Source organism: Dermacentor albipictus, chromosome 2, assembly GCF_038994185.2.
Source record: "Dermacentor albipictus isolate Rhodes 1998 colony chromosome 2, USDA_Dalb.pri_finalv2, whole genome shotgun sequence".
Taxonomy (NCBI): domain Eukaryota; kingdom Metazoa; phylum Arthropoda; class Arachnida; order Ixodida; family Ixodidae; genus Dermacentor; species Dermacentor albipictus.
In genome coordinates, this window is record NC_091822.1 from 181623253 (window position 1) to 181641340 (window position 18088).

General features: G+C 44.4%; 3 protein-coding genes across 15 annotated transcripts in view; 1 reads left to right on the top strand and 2 right to left on the bottom strand.

Annotated features, from left to right (window-relative positions):
• LOC135919319 (lysine-specific demethylase 2A-like) overlaps positions 1–3317 on the bottom strand; it is a 71656-nt gene extending 68339 nt beyond the window's left edge. Inside the window, exon 1 of the mRNA XM_065453053.2 lies at positions 3139–3317. Within this exon, the coding sequence (XP_065309125.1) occupies positions 3139–3171 (33 nt within the window). The 5' untranslated portion in view covers positions 3172–3317. The remainder of the gene's footprint in view (positions 1–3138) is intronic.
• Positions 116–13826, top strand: Orai (calcium release-activated calcium channel protein orai). 10 transcript variants are annotated; one of them, XM_065453060.2, is made up of 3 exons: positions 116–216; positions 3967–4157; positions 7646–13826. In XM_065453060.2, the coding sequence occupies exons 2-3, from the start codon at positions 4044–4046 to the stop codon at positions 8147–8149; spliced, it is 618 nt and encodes a 205-aa protein (XP_065309132.1). In that variant the 5' UTR covers positions 116–216; positions 3967–4043; the 3' UTR covers positions 8150–13826. The 10 variants fall into 10 exon arrangements, with proteins under 10 accessions (XP_065309132.1, XP_065309137.1, XP_065309128.1 ...); XM_065453065.2 differs by lacking the exon at positions 116–216 and adding an exon at positions 2886–2940 and having other exon boundaries at positions 4014–4157; XM_065453056.2 differs by lacking the exon at positions 116–216 and adding an exon at positions 3378–3528.
• A 1924-nt stretch (positions 13827–15750) lies between these two features.
• The window catches only part of LOC135919339 (sodium/hydrogen exchanger 2-like), a 378884-nt gene continuing 376546 nt past the window's right edge, over positions 15751–18088 (bottom strand). For all 4 annotated transcript variants that reach the window (XM_065453096.2, XM_065453093.2, XM_065453094.2 and 1 more), the window contains one exon: positions 15751–17646. In XM_065453096.2, the coding sequence (XP_065309168.1) occupies positions 17409–17646 (238 nt within the window). In that variant the 3' untranslated portion in view covers positions 15751–17408. The remainder of the gene's footprint in view (positions 17647–18088) is intronic.

An 18088-nucleotide genomic window follows, 5' to 3' on the forward strand; every position in this document is an offset into this window, starting at 1 on the left:
CTAGAGAAATTGCTCAGCGTTTTGAACAGTATTCTGTGGATCGGGAGAACGTGTTACTCGTGACGCCAACGGTATTCGCCAAGTTTCGACACAGCTTGAAGTGTTTTGGTGAAGAGGTACTGCAACAGGCTTTAAAGCTCTCAGGTGATCCGGTTTGTGGCAAATACACACTGACAGAGCCTGGTCTATTAATACGGCGATCTTATTCTCCAACAGGTAAGCTACCGGCAACTTTTTGTACGTAGGCCTGCTCTGCGTCTATCAAATAAACAAAACAAAAATGTGCAGGCATGCCTTAAGTTGTATGACAGTGTACTTAACAAACCGGAATCAAAATATAACCAGCGTTGTCAATAAAAAAGCTTTGCCACAACCTAATTCTTTACAACAGCTTTATCGCTGCATTTGCCGAGTGATCGACAGCGAAGGAAACATCACGTATGCAAAGTTCACGTTATGACAAACTATTTGCTCCAAAGAAATCAACAAAGTAGCAAAACAGATGAATTCATAATTCACCAACTTTCCTGTCACTGTTCTCAAAAAGTCACGGTAAAAAGGGAAACTCTTTGCGTTATTGAAACTAAAGTTGTTCAATTTCATATAACACAAACAGTTTCGAACATGGGCGGGGCGGGATGGTGTAAAGGAAGAGGCGGGGACTCGCGACAAATGGAAAGGTAGAAATACAAGCTACATAATTCATAACAGCAACTCTTTTGTTTGGATTGTCAAACGGAACAGAAGGAGCAGAGTTTTCCTTTGTCACCGCAATGGAAATCTCTGCCGTAGATGTTAGCAAACGTGGATCATCCATCAGGTGCCTGGAATTTCGACAACTGAACTCGAGGTCTTTGTCACGGCCTTGTCTCACAGAACATTGGTGCCGCGGTCTGATGAACATACCGTTCACGAGATTCCGGTGGCCAAACGTAAAAATGTCGTTCTAAGGGTCACCGCTATGTCACAAGGGACCGATTATTAAACTAACCATATTTTTTAACGCGCTCCCACATGCAGTGCGGCCTTCGGAACCTTCCATTAAGAACCTGCCATTGCAATATTTGTTTACTAATATGTTTATTTACTTATGCCGACACTTCAACGACTCTGTCACTGTACTAGCTATTCAAAATCACTTGCTTAAGTAACCTTCAATGATTAGCAAGATTTTTCGTTGTTGGTTAAAGCCCCATGTACTCTCTAGAACGAAACAAAATTTTGGCTGCACGAGGCAAAATGTATACGCATGACAGAGCGCAACTTGCTCTAGGCGCCGACGCATAACTTTTTTTTTCTACTTTTCCCCTGTAAAAGAGAACCAGCTTCTGCGAACCGCGTGGTGGCTATGAACGTCGCCTCAGTAAGCTCTGGAATGCCCAGTTCGGCCCAGTCTTGAAAGCGACATTGTGTACCCTCCGAGGAGCGTCCACAGCAAGGGAAGCAGAACAGAGGGGGGAAACACTTTTGACAGCATTCCGTTGTCGGCCGAGATCAAAGAACAGAGAAGACCCTCATGCAGTGACGGGCGCCTTAAGTTTACGGCCTTCCCCAAAAGCATCTTTTCAAGAATGAGCGAAAGCTACAAAGAACTACCCACGCCTGGAAAAATCGGCGCCCCCCCCCCTTCCCCCCCCCCAAGTCAGAGATGCCAAACAAGGTCGCATTTGGTTGTAAGAAAAAAAATTATAAAACCCGTAAACAAATACGCAAGTGTCTCCACGTGGGTTGCCCACTGGAAACAGGCCCCTTTCTGCATTTTGTTTCCTTGTTCATTTTGTTTTCCAGGACAAGATTTGCTGTTCTATAAATCGAAGGCAAGCACGGAACCACGCAGACAAAAATACAATGAACACGACGGAGATGCAAGCAGGCTAAGCATTTACTGAAGAAAACGGCGCGCAAGTGTATCGGTGTTGTAACTGCTCGCCTGCTGCGTTTGTTGAACGCGCGATAAGGAAAACATGCCGCGCGAAACTTGAAAAAAGGGCACACCAACAAGCGCGCGGACGCCAGCGGAGACTACTGAATCGCGAAGATTCATTGATTGTCAAGTAACATAAACAAAAACACACCTAGATGTAACGCGCAGTGTAATGTTGTAGCCCACCTAGAAGGGGATATGGGCAATTTTGATTAAAAACAAACAAGAAAACAGGCGTTAAAAGCAGCGAGGGAATGTTGAGTTTAGAAAGTTTCGTTCGTATGCTCGCCACCAAAGTTTCGCAGAATTCATTCTCGGCGTATATGAATTACTAAAGGAATAAGCGACAACCGATGATTCGGAGACACAGCGAATCGTTAAACGATAATTGGACAACAGATTTCCACACCACACTAATAGTAGCCCCTATTCGAAAGCAAAACAGGCAAGGAACGCCTGTTGCTATTATCAGTACACATCACATTTCACGTGCAGTCCGCGAGAATAAATGCGCGAATAAAAGGAAAACTGAAACAAAGTGTACTCTCGTGGTCCATGCACCTGACACCCAAACAAGCTTTTTTTTTTTTTTCGCACAGGAAAAAAAAAAGTACAACTGAACACATAGCAAACTATCGTATTGGGTGAGAAAAGGAAGTTTTATGAGCTTAATGGGTTATTAGCGATTTGTGCTGTTGCAGTGTAACATTGCTGAGTAGGAAACAAAAAACTTTGACGACGCGCGACTAAAACCTCATCATTCACAACAGTAGGCAGATGAAATCTAATCACGGTTTGCATCACCGCTACGACTAAAGTTGCAAGCTCTGATAGCAGCAATTAATGAAGCTGATCACTGGGAAGTAACCGCGATACTACAACAAATTCAACACAAAGCGCGAGCGCAATCCGAAACTCCTCGTGCACTGCGCGCACACACGCGTCCAGGCAAGATTTTTTTTTTCTTCTCAGACGCAGACAAAGACGGCCGTGCACAACCAGTAACGCTCGAGTCGGTACGTTTCTCCAACGCTTCCGCGTCGGCCTAAAAGCAGCACACACCGCGTAGGTGCACGCACTGCCACTTGATAACTTGGTGCGGACGCGAAAAAAACTCGACAAAATGGCTGCAAAGCTCAACAACCATCACTTTCGATGCATCGACAAGGGGAGAGATGGGCCTCGGAGAGAAGGCGCCTCGACGCTGTACGCACCAGCTTTCGCCGCTCCTCCGGGTCTTCCTCCATGGTTTGCCTCGATGAATGACGGCGCAAGAAGTTTCCGGGACAGAAATGAAAGTTTTACAAATTGCACGCGAAGCGCTTTGCCAATTTTTACCGAGCTGCAGCAGTGTATTGTTGGTGTGCGTGCGTGACCGCGAGTGTGTGCCTCATGACGACATAGCCCACTCGCTCGCTCACGCCTTCTTCCCTAGGTCACGTGACCCGTCCCCGCCTGCTGCTTCATTGCGTGCCGTATACGCATACTTCCGCTTATGTTCTGCTCGGTAGTCACTGAACCGCAAACAGTCTCTATCGGGCTCTGGAACAGCGCAGGGAAGTGCCTTTTCATCTATTCGAGCTCCAAGTTGTGTTTGGAGAGAAGTAAGCACTCGATGCTGCAGAATACAACAAGGCACACAGAAGCACTACGTGCACTGGGCAAGTGTAAGGATAGGTGCACGCTAATCGATAATTTCCTCGCGGGGGTCCGAGCCGTCCGAGGGGGTCTCAGAATTAACACGCTCGCGCTTAAATTAATACATCGGTTGTGTCTCTTGGGGCATGTCACAGGTACAGGTGCGGCGGATAATTCTCGTCATGTTTGGCCACCTCGTTCGACTTGTGCGCGTGTCATCACTGGTGTAATATTATCTAGCTTGCATACATAGTAAACAAGTGCGATGCGGGTGCAGCAGTAGTCGTGCGTCTTGTATTGCGTGTCGGCTACTAGGATTTAGCGAGCTTTGGTTTTCGAGCTGTATGTGTGATCGTGTCTGTGCCGCTTCTCTCTTGCCCCCATGAATATTCCTCCTGGAGCAGAGATTTTATGGACTGACTCTATCGGAGACCGCCCCAATATTATACAGGAACTGGTCATTCAGTCGTTGGTCAAGGAAATGAGCAAGCCGGAGAACAACATCAACGCTCTGTCCTGGCGGAGGCTACACCTCAGCAGGGCTAAGCTCAAGGCCTCCAGCAGGACGTCGGCTCTTCTCTCCGGGTTCGCAATGGTTCGTGCGACGTTATGTACGGTTCTCTTTCTCGACTGATCAGTAGTAACAAATATTACGCGTCGACTAGCCGCTTCTCATCAACGCTATGCATGTGTTTACGTGTTCTGTCCGGTGAATTGCTTTTTTTTTTTTGTCTTTGCGTGTATGTTTGTGCGGAGTTCACTTGGCTGTTGTATCAAGTGCCGAAAAATTTTGGTTGCTTTTAAGCACTTCCTGTAAGTCCGAGAAAGCTGTTCACTCGTGGCCGTAAACAGGTGGGCGTTTGGGAAATTCCCCGGGTTACCGGTGCCACTCGGTCGAGGCCGATCCGGGACCGCGATTCGCTCCCTCCCGCAGCTTACACAAAGGAGCCAATCACGACCAAGAAATTCGATCGCGATCGAAAGTGCGCCGTCTCTGACCGGTATTAATTGCTTGCGCTAATTTGCCATGACGCACCGGTCAAGTGCCTCAATTACGGAATGTGTTGGCTCCGTAACGGCGCAGAAGAATGCTTTGATATTTTGTTTAAAAAAGAGAGTTGAACCATCTGACTGACCTTTGTTTCAGTTTCACGTCAAATGTAATTGAGATTACCTTTAGCTGTAAGCAAAACAGTCGAAAACGACGCCTTACCTGAGAAACACTGGGGAAATTAAAATAAATTTGACATGAGTGATGCAGCCGTTGTCAGAGACTACATGCACAGCGAAATGTTGTCAAGTGAAAATTTCTGACCAGCCACTTTTGCTGGTTCTTTTGTTAATGTGCGCAGCTACTCTGCAGATGATATAAAAACCATGTACTGTTCCTGTTCCATCTAATAGTAATGTGCTGAAGCCACATCATTGTGCCTCACAGAAGCGAATAAAAGCAGAGAAAGTACACAATAACTCAAACTATACTCAATGCGAAGCATTATTGGAATTCATCCCTTTGTTCCTTTGTATGGTTGGCCAGATAGCATGGTTTAACTCTGACTATATGATGCCAGTAAATGCCACTCTGTTCTGCATAATGAAACACTACATCGAAACATAAAACCTGCGTATCTAATGTCAACCCATAAGTATCTGCAAAGTGCATAGACCTCTTAATGGAATGGCACATGATATTCAGAGCCTTCTTTGATTTCTATATTTTAGCTGCAACATTCTTAAGCAACTGTGTATGTGCTACAGGATGCCACAGAATTCCATCTAGCATGGAATTTTAATCAACAAAGCAGTGCCAGTGAGGGAAAGGTTCTGACTGGCGTTGAAGTCGCAGGGCACAGTAATACTGAACTTAGCATCACAAGTTGGTGGCTGGGCACAAGTGGGTGGCTGGTGGCTGGGTTTCATTAGCCATTTTCTTTCTTTCTTTCTTCCTTTTTTTTTTACTAGTTGCAACAATTTTTATCATTTCATGTTATTGGCAGCGCCTCCAGGACACCAAAGCGGCTGCGGGAACACCAATGCTGGAACCTGGGCTAGTCTGTGGGTTGGAGCTCACTGAGGCCAGAGGGTGTCCGTTTACAAAATTAGCTGTCCGTGATAACGGACAGCTGATCTTATACACCCCTGGCATGCACAGGCCTCGGTGGGTCCCAACTCATGGACAGCCCTGCTTACAGCTTTGATCCCCCACTGCCCCTTGGGTGCGCCAGAGATACTGCGCTGCCTGCTTTATTTTAATCTCGGATGCCCTCCTGAGCCTCCATTTGCCGTGTACAAAGTGCCCTCCTGGAGCAGTACCTGTTAAAAAATCCAATCTATCCTCACAACAAAGCAAGCACCCCACGACAAAAAAAGCGCCCCATGCCTTCAGAGCACCAATAAGGTCCTTGCCCTAGTGAGCACATCTCTGGTCTGTGAAACAAAACAGTAAATCACATCTTAAAACCTGCTAGTTGATATTCGCCTCAATGTCGGTGAGGGAAAATTGAAGGTGTTGTGAATGTCACGAAGGCTGTGACGCTGATTGCAAGGGGTTAACTGTTTAGTAAGATAGACTGGGCAAGCGATAGAATGGAAACTATTTAGACAGACATCCAAAAGGCTATGAGTCAAAAGTTACAATGATGTTACAATTTGGTCTTCTTTCTCTTAGCCGAATCTCCACTGAATCCCCTCCAACAAACTGAAAAGCATCCCCAACATCACCCTTGTTCCATCGTTCGTCCAATCAAACTGTGGAGCGCGCAGTGTGCACACAACGGGGCTCCAGGGTGACACTATCTGGAGTTCCAATACGTCAAGGCCATTGCTGCAAATCCTTTGCAGTGGAACAGGTCTCTTGTATCTGAACCTCGCAAGGCGCAGCCCTCAAAAGAAAACACTTCCACGCACATTGGGGCATGTGATCTATTCGCAGAATGTCTCGGCATAGGTGCAGTCCAGTGTCAATGTGTTGACTTCAAAGCCGCGGCACTGCCTCCACAAACCGAACGGTGGAAGCCCGACCCGCAGTCAACCCGCTTGTGCACTCTCCATAAGCCATGGCTCCCCTACCCCTTGGAAGCTATAATGCTCAGCGGCCATCTTGGTGTCGAACCATGCATCTCTTTTGACCACACCGCGTGGCCCTTACATGTAGCCACCTGCACAAACAATGCTGAACTCCACTCTGCTCATAACGTCAGCTTTTAAGTATCTCTAAAGTGCACAGACTTCTTAATAGAACAGCACGAGATATTCAGCGGCTTCCTTGATTGTCCTAAATTTGATATGTTTGTGGTACACATATTCGCACCACTGGGTATAAGCTCGTAATTGGCCATTCTTCAATGCATGTGCCATGGTGACACAAGAGGTATAGAATGCTTAAATATGTTTAGAAGTGTCGTACTTCTCTGTGCTTGCACCCTCCATCATCATTCTTCTCTTGACAAGTATTGTATATTACCTTCGTCCTCCTGACATTGCTGCGTCAATGTCTTACATTGTGCATTCACCTGAGTCTGTGATTGCATTTTGTTAAAAACTCAGTTATGCCGTCACCGTCATACTACCATCATCGCCTTGCTGCTGTTACGTACACACTCGTATCACACATACAATTGCTTGCCTTACACAAAAATGTTTGTCAGTGTATTAACGCTCTGTAGAGCTCCAAGCAGTGCTGGATAACCAGTACTTGTAAACATCAGTTCCCATGGTGCATGGGATATGCATAAAGCTTTTTTCTAAAATAACTTTGCTTGGGCTGAATATCTAAGCTTTCTGTAATCAAAGTGCAGCTGTTACCATAACTTTTTTTTATTGTGTTGTGTAAAAAATGTGTGCTTATCTGCACATTTCAAAAGATGGCTCATGCACCATGGTGTTATAACACTTGTGTCCTTTGAAACTTGAGTTGTCCGACTTGTTTGTCCTGTATTAGCCAATGAACGGGCATTGTGTGCTTGAAATGAAAGGCCACTGGCCATAAATATCTGCCAATAATTCAGTTTTACAAGCCGCCTTGCAAGAGAGCGTGCTGGGCAATATGATGATGGCTCTTTCCAATTTGCTGTTTGCCTCCAGGTGGCCCTGGTAGAGATCCAGCTGAGCAAGGGCATTTCATCACAGCTGCTGGTCGCGTTCAGTGTGTGCACGACGCTGCTCGTGTCAGTGCACATGCTTGCGCTCATGATATCGACATGCATCCTGCCAAACTTGGAGGCCGTGGCCAGCGTGCACGGCATTGCTGCCGTCTCCGAGTCGCCCCACGAGAAGATGCACCTCTACATTGAGACAGCCTGGGCGTTTTCCACTGTCTTCGGCATCTTGCTCTTCATGGCAGAGATTGCCATTCTCTCCTGGGTGGTCTTTCACGAATACAGAGATGCCGCCCTTGCCGCCACCATCATCCTCATACCAGTTGCCATTGTGTTTGTCGTCTTTGCCGTGCACTTCTACCGACAGCTCGTGACACACAAGTTTGAGCAGTCGGTGATGAGTGTCAAAGAGCTTGAGAACATGGTTAGCCAGCTTCAAGATGGAGGTGGGGGCAGCACTGACAATGCAGCATCGCTTCTCAACGTCTGAGTTTAATGTTGCCCAATGAACGGTATTTGCCTGTTTTCCTGCCGGTTGGGGCGGAAGTGGCGCTATGCAGTGAATGTAAGTTATTGCTGTACACACTGCCCGTCATTGTTCGACAGACGTTCTGTGAATGATAAGTACATGCTTGTTTTGTTTGCCCACAGAGGCCTGTTCTATGCACCACTTCAAGTGTCTAAAGCAAGGTATGATGTACTGAATGTTAAAGTCAGCCGCTTCAAATCAATACTTTGATGCCAAAACCTTTAGAAAGCCCTTGGCAGACTTCTAGTTCCTTTCTGTGTGATGTTTGTACAACGTAGCTTGACACGCACACATACCTTTTCCTAAGCATGGGATTCTGAACAATAAAGGCCAATGAACAGTATTACATAATGTAAAATTGCGCCTATTCTTACATGTTGTTATCGCCAAATTTCGTGCAAATGTACATGTGAACCTTTTTCACATCTCATTGTCGGTGATAGTGTTGTCACTCATCCAACTATGAAACTTTGGCTTTTGATGGAAATGGCAGTGTTGAGGCCTCGGATTCCAGTTAAGTGTTGCTTTAAAACATGACATTTCAGCATCGGTGTATACTGGCACCTGTTCATTGCTTTAATTTTTCTCTCCGAGTAGTGTGGCCATCGAACTGTAGCCAGTTGGGCATGCCAGGTTCTTCTTCCTTCAGAGGCCTTGCGTAGCTGTCTCTTTGAAACGCAGCTGTGTGCATTTGCTTCCTATTTCTTGAGATGCACTACAACACACCAGTTTATTTCTATTCGCAGTTCTTAGAGCGAGGATCAATAATAGGTTTTAACGGTGCAAGGGCATCTTCGGCCGAAGAGTGTGAAGACTTAGAACAACTTGCTTACACAATAGTGACTAATTGGTTGTAGTGTTCGAGTTAATTCCTGGCCACAGTGACCACATTATGGTAAGGGTTAAGTGTAAAACATTCTTGTTTTGAGATAGTATGCATTTTGCAGATCATCAGGTAGACAAATTTAATCCAAAGCGCTCCACTGTGGTCGCTCTGATAACCCAGCTGCAGCTTGGGGATGTAAAGCCAGTGAACTATATTGAACTCGGATGTCGCCTGTTAGTGTGAAGTTAAAATGGTGTGCATGTTACTAGAGCTGGAAATGTTTGTGGTGCAAAAGGTTAATAAAAAGAAGATGGACAGAAAGAATGTCAAATGGTGCTCTTTCTGTCTGTCTCTCCTTTTTCTTCTGCTAACCTTTTACACCACAAATAACGACCGGTATGCACTTACTAGCTCAACATTGTACTCTGTGTTACTAGAGATGTGTGGTACTTTGACAAACTTTCATAATTTCTTGTGCACATATGCCTCGCAAATCTCCCTCGAGAACCTTTTGGAACAGTCTTTAAAACCAACGTTTTCCACTTATCTTTAAGCCTTTCCACCAGCATCCTTTAGCACAACTTGTGCACCGTGGAGTGAACTGTCAGTCAAGTTGATGCATGTCCATATGAAGGAAAAGTGAGCGCAACATTCTAAATTACACAAAAATTACGAAGCGGACTAGGTAGGTGCTCACTGACAATCGAGTTGAGCACTTGTCCCGTCTGCTTTTTGGTCTGTGTTCGCTGTCGTGGTTTGCTTTTTTTTTTTCATTCCTCCTTATATGTATAATGTAAGCCGCCCCCCCCCCCCCCCACTAGCAGAAGTCATTCTCGAATGGGCATTCCATACTGCATTTTTTTCTATTTTGCTTGTACTCCTAAACCAGGTACCACAATCATATGAAGCCAACAGACATTGTTTTTTTATTTCCTGTGTCATCTTGTCTGTTGTTTTGATATGATTGTGACTAGCAAAAATTGGGCCCTTTGGTTCCCCCTCTTCTTGTTCAAACCAAGGGCTGCATTTCAAGTCGATCACATTTGGGATTATCACTTTCAGCAGACGCTAGTTGTTCCAATGAAGTGTTGTACTGCATGTTGCTTTGCACAAAAATGAAAGTGACCCCTGAAACTATTAAGCACATGGCCCCAGCATCCCCTATAGAACTTCACTCGAACAGCGTAACTGACACAAGGACACAAAGGGAAACAAATGCCACAAAACTCTGTGTCCTTGTTTTTCGTGCTGTTTGAGCAGAGTTCCAAAGGTGAGCCAACTAGCCCTCACCAAGATGTTAATAAAGCATCCCCTACTTTTATGCATTTAACATGCCACACTATCAATCCGTTTTTTTTTCTCTTCTGTCTGTATTCATGTTCGTCAAATATTTACTTTCTGCACTGTATTTCTTTTAATATAGCTCCTGCTTTTCAGGCCATATTGATAAAACATAGTAGTGCCCTGAAACTAGCCATTGTTAAAAAAAGATGGCAGCTGTTTCAGTGGGTGCAGGATTTAGGCGCACGATCTTTTGAGCAATGCTGTAGACTCTTGTGTAGAGAGCAAAGATCTTGCTCAGGGACTGTATTATGCAAGGATTTTTTTTTTCCCCTACTTCTGCCCTTCATTGGCTATCATGATTCCAATCTTCACTCTGGGCCATTTGCTACGGCAGGAAATGACGAATAGAATTGAAAGAAAAGAATCCATACATATTCTATTTTTTAATTCTTTTGACGCTTTTGTGCTACATAACAGTCATTGATGGCTAATGTGTGTGACACTTGCATTATAAACACTGTACTTGTATTTAGTATGCATAATTTGTTTTCTATGTTACATACAATATCAAAATCTTCAGACAGATATTTTTGTTTTTTTTATGGGAAGGCTATGAGCGCAGCAAACGTGTCATTTTTGCAGAGGGGTTACTAGGCAAGGCGGACATACTTTGCCACAAATAATGCGAGTCTCAGAAGTCTCGCATTATTTAACAGTCGTTCATTAATCTACTTAATATTACGTCTTGGACAGTTGTTTACATGGCAAACTTGAAGGCAGTCGTATCTTAATGCACCTTCATTTTTGAAAGATGCTGATAATTGTTTGCAACTCACAATAATTATCAAATTTCTACACTCAGTCCGGGCAATATCAAAACCGAAGTGCACTGGGAATGGACAAAAGGCAGCCCAGCATCATGTCATGTGGAAACACCCTGCAACAAAAAGCGTGTCGAAGTTTGACCCTGAACTTCGCAGCAGATACTGATGCAACACATTTTACCTGGTAAGCCTCTGCCGGTACACGCCATATCAGTATTTGTTGTGACATGCCATCATACAGACTTTGTCACTGGGCATTTCCATCTGACATAATGGGAATGGGCTGCCTTCTATGCTTGCTTGGTTTCAATAGTGCCTGGATTGAGATTTGGTAATGAATATATGGAATTGGGTGACATTTTGAAGGTTGTATTAAAATGGGGGTGCATTAAAATGTAAGTGCCTCCAAATTTGCCACATAAACATATGCGACAAAATTTCTAATAAAATGTTGACCAAGCAGAGCATGTCTGCCTCATCTTACAACACCTCTGCAATAATGCAATGTTCGCTACACTCGCAGTCATTCTATAAAAAAATCTTTGTAGTCTAAAAAAAGCTGGAGAAAATGAGTGCCCCGTCTTCCAGTGCTTCTTCAATGTTTACATCTTGTTGGGCTTTGCAAACTGTTGTAATCTCACATCTGCATTTAAATGGAAGATACGTCGCAGATTGCTTGAAGTTCCCGCTTCTTAATACTTTTACTTTGTTTCGTTGCTAGCTCAAGAAGTGGCAGCAATGTGCAACTTAATGCCAGCAAAAGTTGGTATGCGGCATGAGACAACCGTCAGTGCTAGAAACAAGCGGCACTCTGCGAGAACTTCCTTGTAAATAGCATGTTCTGCTGATAGGGTATGATGCCGCCAGTATTGTGAACAGTGTGTTGGACTGATCGGGCGAGCCGTACATGCCTGGAATGCTAAACAGCAGGCTTAACGAACTTGTGCCCGTCTCAAAGCAGTTGTAGTGACATCCAAGTGCTGAGACTACATCCTTTTCCAAGCTGGGCTGAGACTACATCCTTTTTTGAAACTTGTGCAGGATTGCCTTCTGTTCACTGCCTGAAGAGTATAAAGAACAAACTCTTACACTAAATTTTGCTCAGGTGCCTTTAATGTCAAAGTTGTTCTTGTACTGTAACAAAAGAATATTGCGCGCCAATCTCGTTACGTCAAGAAAACAGGCATGTAATGTAAGCAGGGTCTTGGCAACTTAGTTAAACTGAAAAGTTGAGCCTTACACAAATGCTGGCGGCAAACTTGCAAGGAGTGAATACAGTGCAGATGCTCTCTGCCTAGCAAAGGTGTGTCAGTGTTGTGCCAAGGCACATACCAGAAACAATATATTCATATTGAACCGCACCTGATCCAAGCCTTTTCTTTTTTTTTTTTTGCTTTACATGATGGAGTTAGAAATGCTCCCAAGTGTTTGCCTGTGTGCAAGGAATGTGAAAACAGATTTACACCATTTACAGCACCGCAGGGAAATTTGTCGACTTCGAACATTACTTGGAAAACACGTCAGCAGCTGTCGGGTGCAAGCTATGGTCCTTCTGTTCTCTCACTGAATTAGTTCTAATTTGGAAAGTGCAGCTTCCAGCATCCTGTGAAAGAGGCCACTAGGCACTATGAGGCAAGGAACCATGTTTGCCTAGCACAGTGCTGCTACCACAAGCATACTGAGCACCTGCTAAAAACGAATAAACAGTCACTTATTCACGCAATCGCATCTTTCCATAGTTTCCTATCACATTTACTAGACTAGACAGTGATGTTAGTGCATACGGAAGCTGCAAGCATGCTGGTTCAGTCAGCATGGGAATGATGGATGGCACATGGATTTGCCTATGCTTTGTCCTTTGGGCTTCAAATGCCTTTGCGACTTTTCAAATTGATCATTTTCAGCAGCACATCAAGCCGCAAATTCCCCATGTAAATGAACAGGGAACCATCGAGAAATGTGCATATTCAAGAGAAGATGTGGACAGAACAGGTCCCGCACTTATGGCTAAGCTTTTACTGTGTCTTGTACATTTATACCCTCGCGTACACATCTGTTTTACTAGTTTGTCAATCATTCATAAGGACATCATGTGACAACTTACCCAGCAAGAAACTGCTAAATGCCACAATCCCAATGACTGTGCATGTTCACAGAGACTTATCGCTTTGCTGTGCTTGCAAAACTACGTGTGCTTGGAAATGTAGAAACATAAAGCCCAGCAAAAAGGGATACAAACATTTGAAGCCAAAAACATGAAGATTAGACATATCCCTGTAGCAACCATCATTCCCATCGTAGCTGAGCAATTGCAACACCAGAGTTCCCTCTAGTAATTTTTGTTGGACACTCTACGCACCCCTTATGCTTTTAGTTAGCGTTTTGACGGATAACTTGCAGCGCACAACAATGCGACAAAAAGAGAGAAATTTACATCGAAGATGGTTTTGATTACTGTAAGGGACACTCCAACTTTTTTTTTTTATATATATATATAACTGTGCACACCACTATTGCAGATGGTTCCCTGGACCCTTGCCTGCATTATTTTGTACAGATGTACATAGTGTTTGTCTCTTGTACATTGAGGACACGCAAGTTGTACGAGAGTCCGGGACAGTGAAATGCATATAAACATATATATGTACATACCTCTGCAATGTACAGCCCACGCTATAGTTATTAAAGCTGTTTTGAAAAATGATGTTGCAAGTACAGTGTTGTTTCACTTGAATGTGTATGGCGTCTGACATACCGGGAGAAGTGCATAACGGTGCTGCACATTAATCTGCAAGTGGTCTACATGACACACATTCTGTACATGTGCCAGCTAGAGAATGCTGCCAAGAGTGACATCTGACGTGTTTAAGCTTTCTGCAAATCAGAGCGCACCACACGTTGGCAGGGAAAGAAAAATGTATAGAAGCAGAGCCAATGGAACACTGACAAACTATGAAAACCATCAACTCGGTTAATCTGTATTGTGAAACAGTACTCAGTGGAGCTTGTTGCTGCAATATTTCTAAGCACAGCGAGGGCTGCACTCTCACTCAAGCACTTTAGAGGATACAGTCACTCGTAAGATTTCATATCACCAGCATGGGTGCACTAATGTCCCTACGGGCAATGGCATTTCTGACATAATGCCAAGAACGTTGTTGCATGTATAAGCCGACAGTCTCGTGCTGGTCACACAATATCTTGCATAAGGGTCTGTATTCTTGAAAGTGAACAACCAGCCAGCCAATAGGCAAGTGTAAAGGAGAATAAGGTGGGCATAGTTGGAAAACACTTGGATCATTTCTTCACAGATATGTTGAATGAAAATTTTGCATATAATATAGTGCAAAGGGAAACATTACAATAGCCCTATGAGTCTGAAACGCTGCAAAATGTTATTTGTTTCTATCTGAAATGCAGTAAAACTGCAAGAAAAAACTTGACCATTGTCCAAAGTGTCCTGTGTGCAGATAGCACAATGCATTCACACATGTGGCCTCATACTGAAGTAAAAAGTATTGTTTCTTTGAAAGCCACAGAAGCGGTTATGATCAATTGAAAAAGGTAGTTGCCATATGTGCATGTGATTCATTGCTCAAACAAGCCAGCTTGGCTTTTTGTTTCCTATTTGGGCTCGATTCACTGAGAAAAATATTAGACTATCTTATGTGCCTAGTGCCACGTTCGGTAACCAACAAATAACTTGAACTCTGTGGGGACTGCCTGCGAGACCGAATAATTAGGAGTCTGAAATAAGGAATTTACCAGAAAATTAGTTTATTAATACTAATAAAGTGTCACTATACTAGTTAGTCAACACATTGCTGCACACACCCTATGCTTGCATGTGACCTTGTGAGGCTTCTTTTCTTTATTTTCATTTTGTTATTATAGGTTGACATTAGTATGGACAGCACAGGCACCAAATCTACATCCCCTGGCAGCTTCAATAGACGTCGATTGCACTCCAATAACCAAATGGTCACAGGTTTCTTCAAAAGTCATTGGCCAGCACTTCCTTGCAAACATTGTGGGTGGAGTTGACGCCATTTGAAGCTACTTGACGATTCCGTGTGGCAAAAATTTGCAACTGCAGCTGAAGAAGTCACCATAGACGATGTTGCCAATTAACGCATAAATGAACAAATGCTGGATGCATTGAATACTCATGAAAAACCACAAATGCAGCCATTGTAAAGACTTTGCATGGCTTTTCTTGTGGTTTCGGCACAGTTAACAACAACAGGATCAACTAGGTTTCAGTTTCAAGGAGGTGCCAGTGATGTACCAAAGCAAAAACATAACTTTTTCAGCTCGATACTGTGGCCGCATTAGCATGCAGCCTCAATTATCGAACGGTGTAGTGTAAGGCATGCAAAAAGTTTGGTCACCATTATAATTATGCCTGTGACACGCGTGGTAGTGCTGAAAAATATGTCCAAATAATTGAGCATCTCCAAACATCAACTGTTGATTGTATTTGTGAGTTTGCTGTTTCACTAAAGCAGATGCTGCATCGTGCAGCATGCCTCATTCAACATGTCTTTAACTGCACAGTAGAGAAGCAAGAAACATTTTTGTGTGTATATAGAAAACTTTAATGATTTTATATACATAACAAACCAACACTAAAAATTGAAAAGTGACAAGCACATGGAGGCATGCACACACACAGACATGCACCACTGATCTGATTTCACCTGGGTTAATGCTGACTTGGAATGTTGCACAGTCTATGCATGTGTGTATGTGTGTGTGCATTGGGGTTTTAGCCACAATTGACTGTAGGCATGTAGGAGGGTGGCAAACACCAACACAGACTTTCCTGGGAACCTAGAAACGCACATTAACGGAAACGCTGGGCACCTGAGGTATTGCTAATAGTGTCCATTGTGTATATAGATAACCTCTTTTTCCTCTGTGTTGGACCACAGTTTGCTCCCCAATGCCTATGTGTATAATCTAGTTGTGATAATTATGCTTTTTCCTAGGTTCGCAAAAAATTTCAAGTTAGCCTATAGAGATCTCTGCTAGCTCCTATAAAAAAGTTTGATTGAACTACAGCAGATGATGACGCGCTCTGTGCGCAAATTCAGTTCGGGTTCAAACAATGCGCCAGACCTCGCGCTGGATTCAGGATGAAGTTTAACAAGGCATATTGTCACACGCATAGTGGTCCTAAGTCCTCCAGACCAGAAGCCTGGCTTCTGTTTGCACTCTCTCACCTCGAGGAAAGGGGGGTTGCTAAAGTTTGTAACAAACTGAAGTGGGGACTGCACCCCTCGACATTCGAGGGGAGCAGTCATAAAACTACATGACAGCTCTGTGCTCTGGAGCAGAGCCAAGTTCCCACTTCAAAGATGCAGTTAGCTGGAAGCCAAAAAGAATTGCTCGAGCATCTTCGATAATGGCAGGTGCAAAGCTGCTATGTCCTCCATTTCTTGCTTCGACACCTGGACACCATCCTTCCCTTTCATCAGCTACATGGCAACCAGAACCTCAGAAAAACTTCCTTCTTTAAACCCGTTGCAGTGCTTATTCGTTGTTTTATGCTTGGGTGCAATATTTAACTTTGTGTAATGGGGATGATGCAGTGCAGCACCTGATCACCTCTAGTGCATCTCACTTCTGCACACTTTGTGACAAAAAGTTCTTTACAGGGGAGAAGACACAAGGACACTGCAGATGAGAGAAATGAAAACAGTCAATGATGAGCATACAGTCTGATGAGACCTAGCAATTCCTGATAAACGTAAAAAATAATGTCTCGTAAAGGAAGAAAGAAAGAAAGTAGCAACACAAGCATGACACATTGGAAAACAGTGGATGAGCCACGCAATCAGTTACCTGTGACCTCATGCAGACTACTCTTGCCCGAGGACATTCACCTGATCTGCTCTTTGCTAACGCAGTGTTGATGGGCTTCCCAGGGTCGTCTACTTAAAATATGAGAATCCAGCTTTAACGCAGTTGGCAGAATTCAGTGTCGCCACAGTACCGAAAGCATAGCCATATGGAGGGACTCCAGCTAATGCAGATGATGCCACTGCTCACTCGCTGTTGCACTTATACGTCAGACAAAACTGGCCGGGCCAGTTCACTGGGCCTGACCAATTCAAATTCTTCGAGAGCACAAGCCAACTTCATACCAAAAGGAAGGCTCAAGCAAACATTCCACTGGAGCCAGAGAAACATTCTCTGCCTGGGCGAAATGGTAGGCGAGTTCTGCAATGACCAGAAGATTGCCTAGGTCTGCACCAGCATGTCGGGACCAAGGCAACATAGTCTAGAAGGACGTCTCCTTTGTCTTTTCTTCAGGCGACTTGCTGTCCTCGCTAGCAGACGCCGGTTCGGCTCCAGGTTCATGCACATCAGACGGCTGCTGCGCCAAGGACAGCTGCAAGGACTGACTGCCCTCACGAGAATGTGCCTGCGTTGAGCTCGACTCGCTCTTGGCGTGTTCGGCATTGTCGTCCGACACGTCTTCCGTCACTGCACTCTGGCGCTCCAGCTTCAGGCTTGACCTGAAAGGGGTGGGGTGGGGGTGGGTTACAAAAGCAAAAGCAAGGACATTGAGCACAAGGTTGTGCATAAAACAACAATCAACTAGGCATCATCATCATCATCAGCCTGGTTGCGCCCACTGCAGGGCAAAGGCCTCTCCCATGCTTCTCCAACAACTCCGGTCATGTACTAATTGTGGCCATGCCGTGCCTGCAAACTTCTTAATCTCATCCGCCCACCTAACTTTCTGCCGCCCCCTGCTACGCTTCCCTTCCCTTGGGATCCAGTCCGTAACCCTTAATGACCATCGGTTATCTTCCCTCCTCATTACATGTCCTGCCCATGCCCATTTCTTTTTCTTGATTTCAACTAAGATGTCATTAACTCGCGTTTGTTCCCTCACCCAATCTGCTCTTTTCTTATCCCTTAACGTTACACCTATCATTCTTCTTTCCATAGCTC